This window comes from Phocoena phocoena, chromosome 8, assembly GCF_963924675.1.
Source record: "Phocoena phocoena chromosome 8, mPhoPho1.1, whole genome shotgun sequence".
NCBI lineage: Eukaryota > Metazoa > Chordata > Mammalia > Artiodactyla > Phocoenidae > Phocoena > Phocoena phocoena.
In genome coordinates, this window is record NC_089226.1 from 33,711,179 (window position 1) to 33,726,852 (window position 15,674).

Sequence of the window (15,674 nt, forward strand, 5' to 3'; positions counted from 1 at the left end):
ATCCAATTTCCTTTGGGTGAACTGCGGCAAACTGCAGATGTTTCTTTACTCAAAATGGAACCCATTCTGGTTTCACTTACATTTCATGTGTAGACTGCTTTAAATTACTTACGCATAAGTATCACCTTCACCTGAGGACTTTTAGCCATAAATATGCTAAGAATAAAAATATGCAGAAGCAAGGAAAATATCTGATATAATGGTATTAATTTATATACAAATGGTATATATGTTATTACTGTATATTTTTAAGTGTGTTCATGTGGACATGGAAGGCTAAATGAAAAACAGTTTATCATCATAGAAAGGCACTGAAAATGTTTCCCATTTTAAACATTTTTTATATTGAGATTACTTCATTTTTTCTGCTAAATGTTATAATGTGATGATAATATCAACCATTTGCTGATTTCTGTGTGCCAGGCACTATGCTAGGTATATCTCACAAGAGACTTAATCCTCATGAAAAAAAGTAAGGATTATTATTATTATCCCCATTATAAAAATGAGGAAACCATGGCTTAAGAAGGAGAGTGACTTACTAGGGCCACTCAGCATAAAAGCACGCACGCGCACACACACACACACACACAGACACACACACACACTCACTCAATATCTAATACAGTATTGAGTGCCTGAAGTGTGGTAGATGACCACTAAGTGTTTCCTGAATAGGTCTGACCGGATGAAGAATGGACATCCAGATTCTTAGATGAGATCCTTATGCTGTGTTGACTGCTATAATGGAGGCGTGTGCAAGTCACTCTGTGAAACAGAGAAAGGGTGTCTAGAGGAAACAAAGGATACACATGGAACCCACTAAGTCCTAACACCAAGCAGTAATAACCCACGCACCACACAATATTAGCAGCATGCCCTCAGTAAATGTGAGCCCAGAAAAGCTGAGCCTCTGTCTGTTCCGTATTTCCAGGGCCTAGAGCAGTATCAGACATACATCAAGTGCTAAATAAATATGCTGAATGAATATGTGAATAAACGTTCCATTTCCTCTTTCTTCTCCACACCTCTTCTGGCCCATCACATTATGTTCTTTATATTTTTGCCTTGTTTTCTCCTCTCTACTCTTCTTGCCACTCTTTGCACATATGTAAAAATTGTTATTATCGTGTATTTACATTATGAGATTTTTAAATACTTATCCATCTATAATGAAAATTAAAAGAACACGGAATGTTTCTTCCTTAAATATCCACCAAATGATTGTTTTCTCTAATGAAACATAAGGGCCATATCTGAATTTGTTATGGGAAGTTATAACTTTGCTTTAAATATACATTTAGCTCTCAAAGTGCTTTCCATCGTAAGAATGTAACATATATGCTTATAAACCTATTAAATTTCTATTTATAATGGGAAGTTCCAACACAGAGTTACCATATGACCCAAAAATTCCACACCAAGGGATATATCCAAGAGAATAAAAACATATGTCCACACAAAAACAGGTACATGAATGTTTATAGCATTACTCATAATAGCAAAAAAAAAAAAAAAAAAAAGGAAGCAACCAAAATGTCCATCAGCTCATAAATGGATAAACAAAATGTGGTGGTATATTCACACAACTGAATATTTGGCAATGAAAAGGAATAAAGTACCAATACATGCTAAAATACAGGTGAACCTTGAAAACATACTAAGTGAAAGAAGTCAGTCACAAAGGGCCACAGATTGTATAATTCCATTTAGACAAAAAGTCCAGAGCAGACAAATCACAGAAACAGACAGTATAGTAGTAACAGTTGCCAGGGGCTAGGGAAGACAGAGAATAAGGAGTGACAGCTAATGGGTGTGGGATTTCTTTTAGGGCAATGAAACTATTCTAAAATTACATAGTAGTTCCAAAATATATATTAAAAAAAAAACTCATGCAACTCAATAGCACAAAAAGATAAAAATAAAAATCTGACTTAAAAATGAGCAGAGAACCTGAATAGACATTTTTCCAAAGAAGATGTACAAGTGGCCAAGAGGTACATGAAAAGGTGCTCAACATCACTGATCATTGGGGAAATGCAAATCAAAACCACTTCACACCTGTTAGAATGGCTATCATCAAAAAGAGGAGAGATAAGTATTGGTGAGAATGTAGAGAAAAGGAAACCCTTGGGCACTGTTGGTAGGAATGTAACTTGGTTAAACCACTATGGAAGTTCCTCAAAAAATTAAAAATAGAACTACCATATGATCTAGCAATCCCACATCTGGGTATATATCCAAAGAAAATGAAAACAAGATATCAAAGAGATATCTGCACCCCCATTTCCACTGCAGCATTATTTACAGTCACCAAGATATGAAAAAATCTAGTTGTCCATCAACGGCTGAATGGACAAAGAATATACATACACACAATGGAATATTATCAGCCATGGGAAAGAAGGAAATCCTGCCATTTGCGACAACACGGATGAACGGAGAAAGCATTATGTTAAGTGGAATAAGCCAAACAGAGAAAGGCAAATACTGCATGGTATCACTTATACGTTAAGAAAAAAAAAAATCAAACTCATAGAAGCAGAAAGTAAATTGGTGGTTACCAGGGGCTAGAGGGTAGGAGAAATACAGAGAGGTTGGAGAAAGGATACAAACTTTTACCTATTAGATGAATAAAGTAGGAGAATAAAACATAGTGACTATAGTTGGTAACACTGTATTATACAATTGAAATTTGCTAAGAGAGTTGAACTTAAATGGTCTCACCAAAAAATAAAAAATAAATAAATATGCAAGATGATGGATAAGTTAACTAGCTGGCAGGAATCCTTTGGAATTCTTTCACAATGTATACGTATATCAAATCACTAGTATGTACACCTTGTCAATTATACCTCAATAAAGCTGAAAAAATTTTTAATAAAATTAGACAATAGTGATAGTTGCACAACTCTGTAAACATTAGAAAAACCAATGGATTGTACACTTTTAAAAGGATGAATTTTATGGCAGTGAACTATACCTCAATAATGCTATTTAAAAAGTGAATGACATTTTTAAAAGAAGGCATTTCCATACAATTAAAATCAACACTTTGAAATGGCATCTGGAAAATAACACATGCAATGCTATGTTACAAATAGGAAACAACATAAATTGTCTGTGCAATTACACCTTCCTAGCAACATCTCTTGTATTTGAGCCTAACATATTACTGTCACTGCTGAAGAGAAAATTCATTTTTTAATACACATATTAATTCCTTAAATAAGCCTGCTCTAATCAATCTCATTCTGGTAAATCTAAATCCTATGCTACCGGCTTTTTCACTAAGATATTTATCTTCATATAGAAAGTTTTGGAATTGGTTTCAATATTAAATGGAGTGACAACCTGTGGATTTCTGCATCTCCAAACATTAGCTTGACACAACTTCCTACCTATAAGTTCAGTCATGTAATGGGTATTGACAAAAAATGTATCATATATCCAGCTCCAGATCCCAAAGACCTGGTACTCTCTTTCAGAGCTGACTTTCTAGAGAGAAAAACAGGCAAATAATCAAATCAGCATGATGAACACCATGTTTTTTACAAAAATCACAAAATCTCTGATGTGGAAAAGTCCTTAAAAAGCTAGCTACACCATTCCATGGAAGCAATGGCTTACTCCCGCTGCAAGTTACGTGCATGGTACCAAGTAATGACACATGGCCCACGTCCTCAGCTCTCTCACATCAACATTAAATCCAGTATGCTCTCAACATATATTGAACATCTGTCCTGGCAAGGTAAAGATTTTGCTTAGAAAAGCCACCTCACATTCTTTTTTGAATAAAATATGGTGGCAGTTGTTCATAACTTGGTCTCAACATTAGCTAGAAATGAGATAGATGAGAAAATTAATATTTAATATCAAGTATCATACATTGTGCTAAATAGTTTACATGTGTTATCTTATTTAATGCTGCAAATATGCATATGAAATAAATATTGCTTCCATATTATAGACAAGGAAAAGCACAAAAGAAGCCAAGTGACTTGCTCACAGCCATGTAGCTAATAAGTGACAGCACTGGGACTGAAAAGCGTTGCTCTGATTCTGAAGCCCAGGTTCTTTCTACCACACCAGGTTGACTGCTGTTAACGTTAAATCTTCAATGAACCTACTTAACGTTAAAATGTTCTAATGATTAAAGATTATACATTATCAGCACTGCACATGTGTGAATAACACTAAACTTAGCTGAAGACCAACCCTTCTGTTTCTTTAAACCAGATTTAATGTTCAGATTATTTGGATAAGTTGGGATTACTTTAAATTAACATATGTTCTGACAGAAATGCAAAACACAACCTCAAACAAGAAACAAGTCAGCCTAAGCTGTAACTCAAGGGCTTAAAGTGGGAAGAGTATCTTGCAACTGACATCTTGCTTCTCCTCTCTCCTCCCCTCATCAGTGAGTGTCACAAAACATCACGCTCAGCCAGTCACAAATACTCACTGAATTCTCGTTTCCATTAGAACAGTCTGAGGCGCCAAGGCAATTATGGGAGAAAAAAAAAACATGCATCCAACAGTTTAAACCTGACAAATCTGAAAGTTCTCACTCACTTGCTACTACTCTCCCTTGTTCAGGCTTATTCAGGATCTCTATTGTCTTTCTTTATCCCCTGAGACTGGGCTTTTTCAGCCCTTGCTTTACTTTCCAAACTGTCCCTAAAGTCCAGACTTCCTGTTCATCATTCCCTACTTGCCCCAACCCCAGGGTAGAGCTTCCCTTAAGCTCACAGATCGCTTAAGAAAAAAATCTTTTTTAAATAATCTATTTTATCTTTAGGGTACCATCTAGATATACTCTCCTGGCGATTCTGACAATTCAATCACACAACCTTTCCTGGATCAACCAGCTTATAGGTTCAATTCAATTTTCTCATTGAGCCAACTGAATTTCCTCTTCAATACCTAATTCAACGTTCTTTTTTCCCCATAACTCCCTGCTTCCAGATCCTCCAGCAACACCCTACCAGTCTTAATCATTTTCTTTTCTCACCAATAATCACTAGGATGATCTCACCACAAACATGACATTTACAAAACATCTGTGCAGCATAAGAAACACCTCAGAAAGCACTTTTCTAAGTCACTGTCTGCCTTCAATGCAGAAATCAATGTGGAAAAAAGATCTCTCACCTGCATTTTGGCCTGTTATATTACGTGAAATTACCCAAGTATTTATTTCACTTCTGACAAGTGCAAGTTACAACCGTCACTTTTAACAAGTTTTATAGACCGCTGACCTAAGCCAGTAGAATCAAAGTACCGCCAGATACATCAATAAAGTCTCAAAATCTACACTGCCAGTTCAGGATTATCCCTAAATGGCAGCCTAATGCTTCCTTGTTCCTTGGTTCCCAGATCATAATAGATAATTATTTATCTGTTTAAAAGTAAAAGCTAAATCAAAACCATGCCACATCTCCTAATCACTTCCTACCAAACAGACTTAATTTGGGGGACAAACAAACCCATGCTTTAACATTCTATTAAAGCATTTCCACCTCAATCATCTTGTCTGTGGAGTATGATAATAACACTGACAAGAACCTGTTAAAGTTAAGCCTTAAAAAAAGCTGAAGTTATCTGGATTACAAAGATCCTGCCTAAAGCAAATGAAAATAATGTTCCATTTTTAAATTGTTATTATGCATTTTGTCCATTGGCCCACATGAAAACCCTACAACGCATATACAGCAAATGCTACTCCCACTGTTTATGAAAATAGCGTCTAGGACAAATGGCTTGTACCCATGCCACTAGTTAGTGGCAGCAGCAGGACTAGAATGAAGTTCTACCTCCTGATGCTGTCTGCTGTCCCCTGGATTACCCAGTCCTAAAAGTCAGTACAACCAGGCCAGAGCAGTTACGTTTGAAGCCTGATGGGAGAAATATTAAAGAACAAACTTGCAGTCTCCATTCCCTGGCTCATTCACTCCACAGATAATGAAAATCCTCCTCCATATAATGTTCTTAGTAAAATGTAAGCTGGTTCATGTTCACAATTACTGAGTATCCACAATGCAGTCATTAGAATACAGATAACCTTGGCACCTACAAGTTTATATTCAAAAGACTAAGTAAAATCTAATAAACAGAGACACACAGTGAGTACTCTCTGTGACTGCAGAGGCATAGACAGGAGTAAAACAACTACAAGGCAAAGGACTGTCTTCGACTGCTGACAACACCACAAGCTAGTAGAAGCAAAAAAGATCCTCCCTTAGGGCTTTCAGAGGGAGCATGGCCCTGCCGATACCTTGACTTTGGATTTTGGCCTCCAGAACTGTGAGAGAATAAATTTCTGTCATTTTAAGCTACGAAAAAAAATTATTTCATATCTACATACATACATACATATATACATACACAAAGAGACACACACACTGAAGGAATATTAAGGCAGGCAGAGAACATCACATTTAAGATATTGTGAGCACAGAATTGCAGGACTAACCAAATGTTAGGATCTGGGTGGAATGAAAAAAATCTCCAGCTTAAAAATGGGGTTTAGGGCTTCCGTGGTGGCACAGTGGTTGAGAGTCCGCCTGCTGATGCAGGGTACACGGGTTCGTGCCCCGGTCCGGGAAGATCCCACATGCCGCGGAGCGGCTGGGCCCGTAAGCCATGGCCGCTGAGCCTGCGCATCCGGAGCCTGTGCTCCGCAACGGGAGAGGCCACAACAGTGAGAGGCCCGCGTACCGCGAAAAAAAAAAAAAGAAAAATGGGGTTTAAAGGGCTTCCCTGGTGGCGCAGTGGTTGAGAGTCCGCCTGCTGATGCGGGGGACACGGGTTCGTGCCCCGGTCCGGGAAAATCCCACATGCCGCAGAGCGGCTAGGCCCGTGAGCCATGGCCGCTGAGCCTGTGCGTCCGGAGCCTGTGCTCCGCAATGGGAGAGGCCACAACAGTGAGAGGCCCGCGTACCGCAAAACAAAACAAACAAACAAAAAAAAAATGGGGTTTAAAACCTGGAGTAGAAGGAAACTGGAAGCACTAGAAAGACTCAGCTGTTTCTTTCTAAGATGACCAGGTGGATGAGGATACAACTGAACAAATGAGAACACAAAGAGAACAAGCTGCAGGAGGAAGGACTTTGTCTTGACACACTGAGTCTGAGGGGACCGCAGCACATCCAGGTGGTGATAGGTAGCAGGCTAGTGAAAATCAGATGCAGAGCTCAGGAAAAGGAGGTCAGAGCTGGAGCCCTGGCAACAGATGTTATCACATAAGGAAAGCAAAAAAAGTAAAGGGAACAGTAAAAGAACTCAGAAGGAATCCTTGCACACTACCAACATTTAAGAGAAGGATAGAGGAAATAAGGAAGAGGGATTCCACAACAGTGCATACTGAGAAAAAGGGGCCATGATGCAGCTGGGATCCAAAGGAAGTAATAACGTTAAAAAAGGGTCACGTGAGGAAAACCAGGATTGCTATGCAGTCAGTACAAGCCTGCGAATGTCCCTTCCTATGATCTATGTTGACATCATTTTTTCAGGAGTACACAGCTTTCTCAAATCTTCCCCAAATGGTGTACCCCTTAAAAATTCACACCTATTATCTCTTATGTTGACAATTTTTAATTGTCCCTCATATTTTCTGCAACCAACTTTTAAAACAACTGGAATCTCTTATTCCTTTGATTCTCAGTGTCACATAATAACTTTTTCATAGACGGCACAAAAAAGTATGAAACAAGTTCCAAAACCACAATATTTTAATTGCTTTCACAATTCATTTTGATCTGCTTCTCCTTGCTAATCTCTCCCACCACTCCTTTTGTATTTGTTTTGTTTTGGGCCGTATCTTTCAGACATTTTAAGGAATAAAAAATTAAATAAATGAAAAAAGAGAAAATTCTCAAAGCAAAGTAAAATCAATTTACACAGTTTCCATTTGAAAGGGGATAAATACACTATACAGAATACTCATTTCACGTATCACAAACACGGATCAGTTTTCTAAATTAAATCATCACTCTTCCTGTGTACTAAAGAGGGAACTGATGCTGGGTCTTTCATTTGGATAAACTCCAGTATATGTGTACACATGAGGGAATACTTTTGGCATGTCTTTCATAAACTAGCAAGCAGTATGGCTTTTTAGATTTGCGTGAGGAAATAAAGAAATTCCACTACTGAGAAATGTGCCTGACTTCCAAATGAAAGGGGTCATTTTGTGTCTACCCACTTTTTCCCTGAGTAAAGTCAAGTTTCAGGGAAAGTACTATCAACGTAGCAAGGTTATGTCAATTGTGCATTTCTTCCCAATATTTTCATACCACCCAACATTGAGAATCACCCCAGGATATTTCCTCATCCTTCACAAAATACAAGATGCTCGCCATTATACCTGATAATCACCCAAATCAGATAAACCAACAACATAAAAAACGTCATGTTTTGGCATTTTAAAAATACTATTAGGCATAGAGACTTTCACCACAAAATCTAAAAATTGGAAGTGAAAAATCTGTAATACTTAATATAAAATAATCTACAAAGAGTTAACTATTAGTCTTATCCTAGCCTTTTCTCATCATGTTCCATGTAAAAATTACAATTAGACAAATTACTCTAAAATGAAAGATTCAAAATCCTAGAAAAGTAGGGCTTATTTTTTCTTCTTTTATGCATACACTCCTCTGCAACGAAGGAAAGAGGTTGGAAAAACTGACAGATTATCAGCTACTGTATGGTACCTTACTATTTCACAATTCACTTTTTCTAAAACAAATCACTTTCCGTACACAGAGTATTGTACATGAGTGTTTTGCTGTAACACTTTCTTCAGCATTATAACTGGATTCTTGATTATAAAATCAGAAAACTGCAGATATGAACAATGGCATATTCTGATGAACCAAACATTCCAGTTACCTGTAATCCTACAGAGAAGGCTCCACAGTACCAGAAATATCCAGGCCAAGTTTAAATCCATCTGGCCAAAAACAAAACCATTAAAATAACCACATTTCCATTGTCTGTCCTGCTATCATCCTGCCCCAAGGGCCATTAAGATTAACAAATATTATGGAAGTCACTACACTTACACAAAACCCAGCCATGAATCTCAGAATATGGCAGCTGCAAAAGATGAAGCACAGATTCCTTGAACTAGAGAGCCAGGTGCTCGACAACTGGTTTTCATTTTCAGGATGAAAGTCAGCAAGAAGCAGGTAGCAAGTCCTTGGTTGGTAAGGCCAGATCCACTTGAGATACACTCTGAGGAGGATTAGATGCTGGGCAGAGATTCAGCAGGCTATAGGAAAAAGGAAAACTGGCAGAGCTGCAAACTGAACCAGGTGGGCAGCAGGTGCAGCCGTGGTGAAGGTGGCACCTGCCAAGATGCTGAAATGAGCAGAAATGACCATCCAGACAAGACAGCGGGGATGGCTGGGGCCAGAACAGGTGGCATCCACAGCTCTGACAAGAAACAATATTCAGGAAAGAGATCCAAGACTTAAGTAACCCCCTTTCCTTCACCCTTTCTCATCTGTCCATAATAAACATTTCATTGGTGCATAATATTTACTGAATGTGGCTTAATAGCCTGAAAACTTTAATATTTCTCTTTATAAATCTACAGAAAAGATTTACCACTCTACATATACATTACTTGAATAAAATTATACTTGGCACCAAAGCAATACTGAATGTAAGCTTTATTATTTTTTTCTTACCTAATTGGAGAAATGCTTCTTAAGCATCACCTTGAACACGATTAACACTGTGCTCTAAGAAATGTTAATAATTGAAAGCATGTTTGTTAATGTAGCTTTTCAATGACTTCAAAGTTTCGTGGTTACCTAAGTTTTCTGCATGCTCAGAGTATCTTGATCATAACTGTCATAGGAAGCAGTGTAAAAGGTGGTTATTGCTAAGCCATTCTCCTCCAAGAGACAGAAAACATGTTCTGTTCTCTCAGCAACCCACTTCTTTCTAACAGGACAACCCCTAAATTACTATCTGTGGAAAAAGGAAATCCAATGGAAATAAAGATACTGTTAAAGGGCACAATTAAGCTCATGTAGACTATCAGAGAGAGGCAGACAGGAGTACTCAGCCAGCCCAATTTAATTCCACTTTGATAAGTGCCAAGGCTCCCATATTTAAATTAACACAAGTCTAACTGCTCTTATACATGTCTCTGAAGAAGAACCTTAAAGCACCACATTCCTCATCTTCCAGTTCCTAAATTAATTACAGTTCATTTGAAAGATACAATTATTTCTGCTCATTTAACTCAAATTCTAATGAATAACTATAAGAACCAAATGAATAGTGGAAGTAATTACACATCCACACCTTTGACTAGGTTGCCCAGCTAAACAAGCAAAACAACATTAGTGGAATAAGCAACAGTGAAGTAGCTCTTGCAGGGTAAACAAGAATCTACAGTGAGTTCCAGTAAACCAAATAAAACCTAGGTGCAAATTAAAATACCAAAAATAGCCTAAAACAATAGTTCTCACTAAAAGCTGAAGGATGACCAAGTAAATAGTGCAATAACTACAGAAAGTCTTTCAAATTCCTTAAACTTGTCATTGTTCCTCCCTTTTATTTAACTCCTTCCCTGTGCCATCAAAAACTGGTAGCAAAGTGGACCCTGAACACACACAAAATAGAGACTGGCTTAAAGTGAAACACAGCCAATGGAAGGCAGGAGTACCTCACCCTTTCCAAGATAGTTCAATGCGGCCTTGGCATTTAGGGTTATCTTTCATACTAAACAACTACTTTATCCCCAGATCACAAGTGCACCATGACAGTATACTTCCAACTGAGGTCTGTGGCCACAGAGGGTAGGCACCTTTAAGAAACTATGTGCTTCCCAAATGAACTTATCTATGAAACAGACTCACAGACACACAGAACAGACTTGCAGACTTGTGGTTGCCGGGGCAGGGGGTGGGGGGTGGGGGGTGTTAGGAGTTTGGGATTAGCAGATGCAAACTACTATATAGAGAATGAATAAACAACAAGGTTCTACTGTATAGCACAGGGAACTATATTCAATATCCTGTGATAAAACATAATGGAAAAGAATATGAAGAAGAATGTATATGTATGACAGAATCACTTTGCTGTACAGCAGAAAGTAACACTTCTACCACTCAGATAGGTGCCCTTCTTATTTGTGTCATGGATCACTAGTGTCAGGAACAACTGCTTTAAGAACAGAGGCAATACAACCAAGAATAAAGTTTGTGAGAGAGACAAGGCCATCATCAGGACAAGCTGATTCTGAAGAACTGTACTTTCAGTCAGGAAAACAATGAGAAAATGAATCATCAACACACACAAGATATTATCAACAGTCTTTATATGAGAGAAAATGTCATTTCAGCAAAATAACATCATCCATTGGTTAAATGTAGTCTAAAAGTTTTGAATTGGTTTCACAGTATTATTTATATTTAATGTGTAAACTGATTTGCTTTGAAGATTGCATGAATAAGCATAACAATTATAGTTTCATGCAGGTATATTTTTAACTATCATAATTAATAAAATTATATTAGAGTCCACTAACTTTTTTTTTCTTTGAAAGAAGTCCAGCCGTACAAGGTTGAGAAACAATCTCCTAAAGGTAGAGGAAATACCTGGCCAATTCCACCTTAAGGTGATGAGAGGAAGTGGACAGTGATAAGAAAGGAGGGATGGCCAAGATGTTGCTGGGAAGGTGGGAGGAAAGAATGTCGACACGCTTAGGCTCTCTCCACCCAATCAATTCAATCAATTCGATTCAATGAGTAAAATTCCATTTCTGCCTTTTTTCCCCCCTCTTTTTCTCTTCTTTTCTTGGGAGGGAGGGTCTGTGTATTCTTGTAAAGACAAAGCTCTACTCAACGATGGTTCTTTGAATTCAAAAGTATAAAAAGAGAAAGTAAAGGGGGGAATTATATGAGAAAGCCATTTTGAAATGTTTCTTTGGATATAATCTATAAAAGGAGAAAATTAATAAGCAAAACTAGCCTATAATTTCACAACCCAAATTTTAAGACTGGCACCTGTTAAAGGAACAAAGTTCATAGAGTAACATTTGATAAAAGGGTGGAGATTGTGAGTCACACAGCATGAAATAGAACCCAATTCACCTGTATCATATATTCTCAAATACCACTCACCAAATGTCTATATGGCATGTAACAAAATGAACAAATAATCCTAGTGGTAAGATTTTTATAAATGCTCCCTCATTTTACAGGAAAGGTAGGACCCAGAGATTAAGTTATTTGCTAATTATCACAGAGCATTTGACAGCGCCAGAACTTAAACTCTGGTCTACGTTAAGTCACTGTGTTAACTCAGTTAACTGTCACCCATTTTCTCAGAGTGGATATGAATGTGAAATGCAATAATTCATCTTAAAAATATGGTAAGTATCTTACATATATTACTTAAAATTCAAAGTTTTTGTTATTTTAAATTATTTAAAATTTTTAAATTCAAAGTCAAGGTCCTCATTTATAAGTATCCTTCAAAATACTCTACTAAAGAAATGCACATCCTGAACAAAAGATTAAGGAGCATATGTGACTCCTACTGGAACAGTAAAGCATGTATTACCCAAGAGAGCATGCCAAGACTTTCACCAGAAAAGTTATTAACTAGGTTGGAAATAATATAAGATGCTTAGAAATGCACTGATGATTGTCAGCTCAGGAAAGTCTTATCAAGGAACCATTAACTATAAATGAAAATGACAGCAAAGTGCTACAAATAAATCTGAAATGGATAATGGATACACTTATTGAAACAGCACATATGGAGAAAGGAAAGGCATAGTTTAAGGTTAGGGAAATTGAAGGCTTCCTAGGGCAGAAAGGAAGAACAGTCAGAAGGGGCAGGACTGGGGGAAGGAGGGCTCCTTGGTGGATCTTTGGGATGGAATTAAGCTGGCTTCAAGTCCTTTAGACACACTCCGATCCTCCTACAGGAGCAGCTTCAGAGAGCAGGCATTTAGCAGCTGCAGCCTAACCTCAGAGCATCCTCCCCAAGGGACAGAAGGTCACTTGGTGGGAAGAAAGCAGCACCATCATGTGATTTCAAGGGTTTCTCAGCTCCAGATCTTCCCCATTTGGAAGCTAATGTTGGGAATTCATTTAACAGGGAATAAAACGTTTTCTTTCTACTACAAGAGAAGTAATAATCAAATGTTAGTTAACGTAATGTACTCTCATCACAAACCTAAGAATCCTAGAAAGACAGGTTGTATATTTAAGCGTACAAGTTCAAGTTCATGAGGCAGGGTCTGTATGTTCAAGGAACTTACACTCTCCAGACTTCTTCACTTATGAATGGAAGAACAAACCTATAAAGATGGGAATCACCTGATTTTTGCAAGGTTAGATTCAATCATAGTAAAGTTCATAATATTACTAGTAAAACGATGCACATTTCAGAGGTTTTATCACAGCTATGTGTTTTCAACTTTTGAAGCAACAGAACTGATCTCCAGCAGAGCGAGAGGAAAATGTCATTTGTAGGCCATATGGTAGCTCCAGCAAGAGTCAGCCTGGCATTCAACACTGAGACGGGGAAACTCTTTTTGAAAAGGCATCATGCTCCCTAAGATGCAGAGGCTAGTCCAGAGACCTCAAGTGGGATTTGCAAATCGGAAAGAAGGAGAGTTCACATTTGTGTATACATAAGATGGACAGAACTGCAGATAAACTAGTAGTTTTCACAAATCAGTAAATACTATCATTACCAGTAGCCTCAAATTCAGAAATTAAGTGAATGTAGACATAGAACATTATTTCCTTTACCCTGGTTAAGTAACACAAGTGATAAGTAGATGTTTTCACATTTGGGATGGTAAAATAAAAAGCATTTGGGAGCACACTAATTTCAAGACATTTTGCTAAGATTCAACCTTAGTACGAATACATACTTCCAAATAGAGATCAGATGCTAATGTTTCAGACACATGCACATCTCCATCATGTTGTTACTGACCTTGCACTTGACATATCAATGATGCTTCCCCTACCTATGTCCTGGGAATTGCTAGATGGATCACCCAAAGGCCTCTCCACCTTAACAAAAATATCTCCCTCACCTATGGGAGACCAGAATTTCCAGGGGTTCGTTTCACAGGCTTTCAGAAACCTTTATTAAAGTGCAAATAGGTCCTGGGGAAGGTAACAAAACAAATTAAGCCTTATCATTTAGTCAGTCAATTCTCTGTAAGAGAAACTCTAGAGTTTCTTTCACTAAGACTCTCGTAGGTCCTAGTAATTGAAAATGAAGATCCAGGGGACGCAGGAAGTACAGAAAATCTGAACAGGAGGTGTGTGGGAAAGGAGGTGGGAGAATCTCCTAAAGGCAGTCTTTACTTTCTATAGATTGTCAGAAGTTCTGATTGGTCTTTAGCCACTGAACTCTCATCCCCAGTGACTGGATCAACACCAGTTACGATGCAAACCAAAAATTAAGACGCACAAAAATCTTGTAAAGAGATAAGATCCACTGGTGCCGCTCTGTCTTCATCTTACTAAATCGCAAAACTACAAATCTATATATGTTTTTAAAAGGCCAATTCAATGACTGGTTGTGCCCAATGAAGAGCCACTGAGGTACATAAGAAATTAATCATTTTCTTTGAATATCACTAAAACTAGCTTCATTTTTATCCTTAAGATAAACTCTCGAATCCCTCCTTAAGGACTTTTTTTAAAGTGTTCAAACTAGGTACAGTAAAGTTACAAAAAAGACCAATAGTCCCCAACATTTTTCCAGGAGCGTTATACAAAAAGATGACTTTGAACAACGTTCCTCAGGATATACTCCGGGGTCTAGTAGAGAGAGACCTTTCCCTTCTCTGTAGACTTGGGAGTAAATAAGTCAAGAACACCTACGAACAAACTTTGTTGGTCACCAGCAGGGGAGCTCTTCAGCTTTTGTCCCCAAACCCATTCAAACAAAAGAAGCTTCTCTTCCTCCAACCCACCCCTCAGACCCACACCCCGGGGGGACTCTCCAGATCCCCGCGCCCTCTCCACCCATTCCCCGCCGGGGGAACTTACTCCTCAGCGCCCCGATGAGCAGAGAGCCGTCCTTAATGAGCTCTTTGATGAACTTGTTGGTTCGCTCCAGCTCAATCTCGTGACACTGCAGGCGCTCCCTGAAATCCGGGCTGTCCAAGTAGGAGTCGCTGAACTCCAGAGTCGGCAGCCCCATGGCACAGGCACTGCCAGCGGCCGCCGAGGACACGTCCGGGCCGGCGGTCAGGGCGGGGACAGCCGGCGACCGCGGCCGGCTCAGGGGACGCGCGATCGCGGGGAACTAGCCGGGACGCAAGGGGACGCGCAGGGGAAACGGGTCCCGCGCGCCGCGCCGCCTGCGCGGGGCTCCGCGGCGCGCGGACGCCTCCGGGCTCAGGCTTCTTCCCCGGAGGCGAGGCGAGCGCACACACGGGAGGCGGGCCGAGACGCGGGTCCGCTCAGGTCGTTGTCACCCGGACGCATCGTCGCCGGGAGCGCGGAGGCCGCGGAGGCTCAGGGCCGCGGCCGGAGCAGGAAAGTTCTCTCGCGGCGCGCAGACACTTCCGGCAGCTCCGTTCTCCTGCTCCCTTGACAGTCGTTTGCGCTGGGAGTCAGAAGCGCCCAGCCGCCCCTCCGGCCGGGCCGGGGAAACCCTCCCCCTCGCTG

General features: G+C 39.3%; 1 protein-coding gene across 1 annotated transcript in view; it reads right to left on the reverse strand.

The window, feature by feature from the left end:
* Positions 1 to 15,204, reverse strand: part of ARHGAP42 (Rho GTPase activating protein 42) — a 281,197-nt gene extending 265,993 nt beyond the window's left edge. The window contains exon 1 of the mRNA XM_065881548.1: positions 15,051 to 15,204. Within this exon, the coding sequence (XP_065737620.1) occupies positions 15,051 to 15,204 (154 nt within the window). The remainder of the gene's footprint in view (positions 1 to 15,050) is intronic.
* Between the last annotated feature and the right edge of the window lie 470 nt (positions 15,205 to 15,674).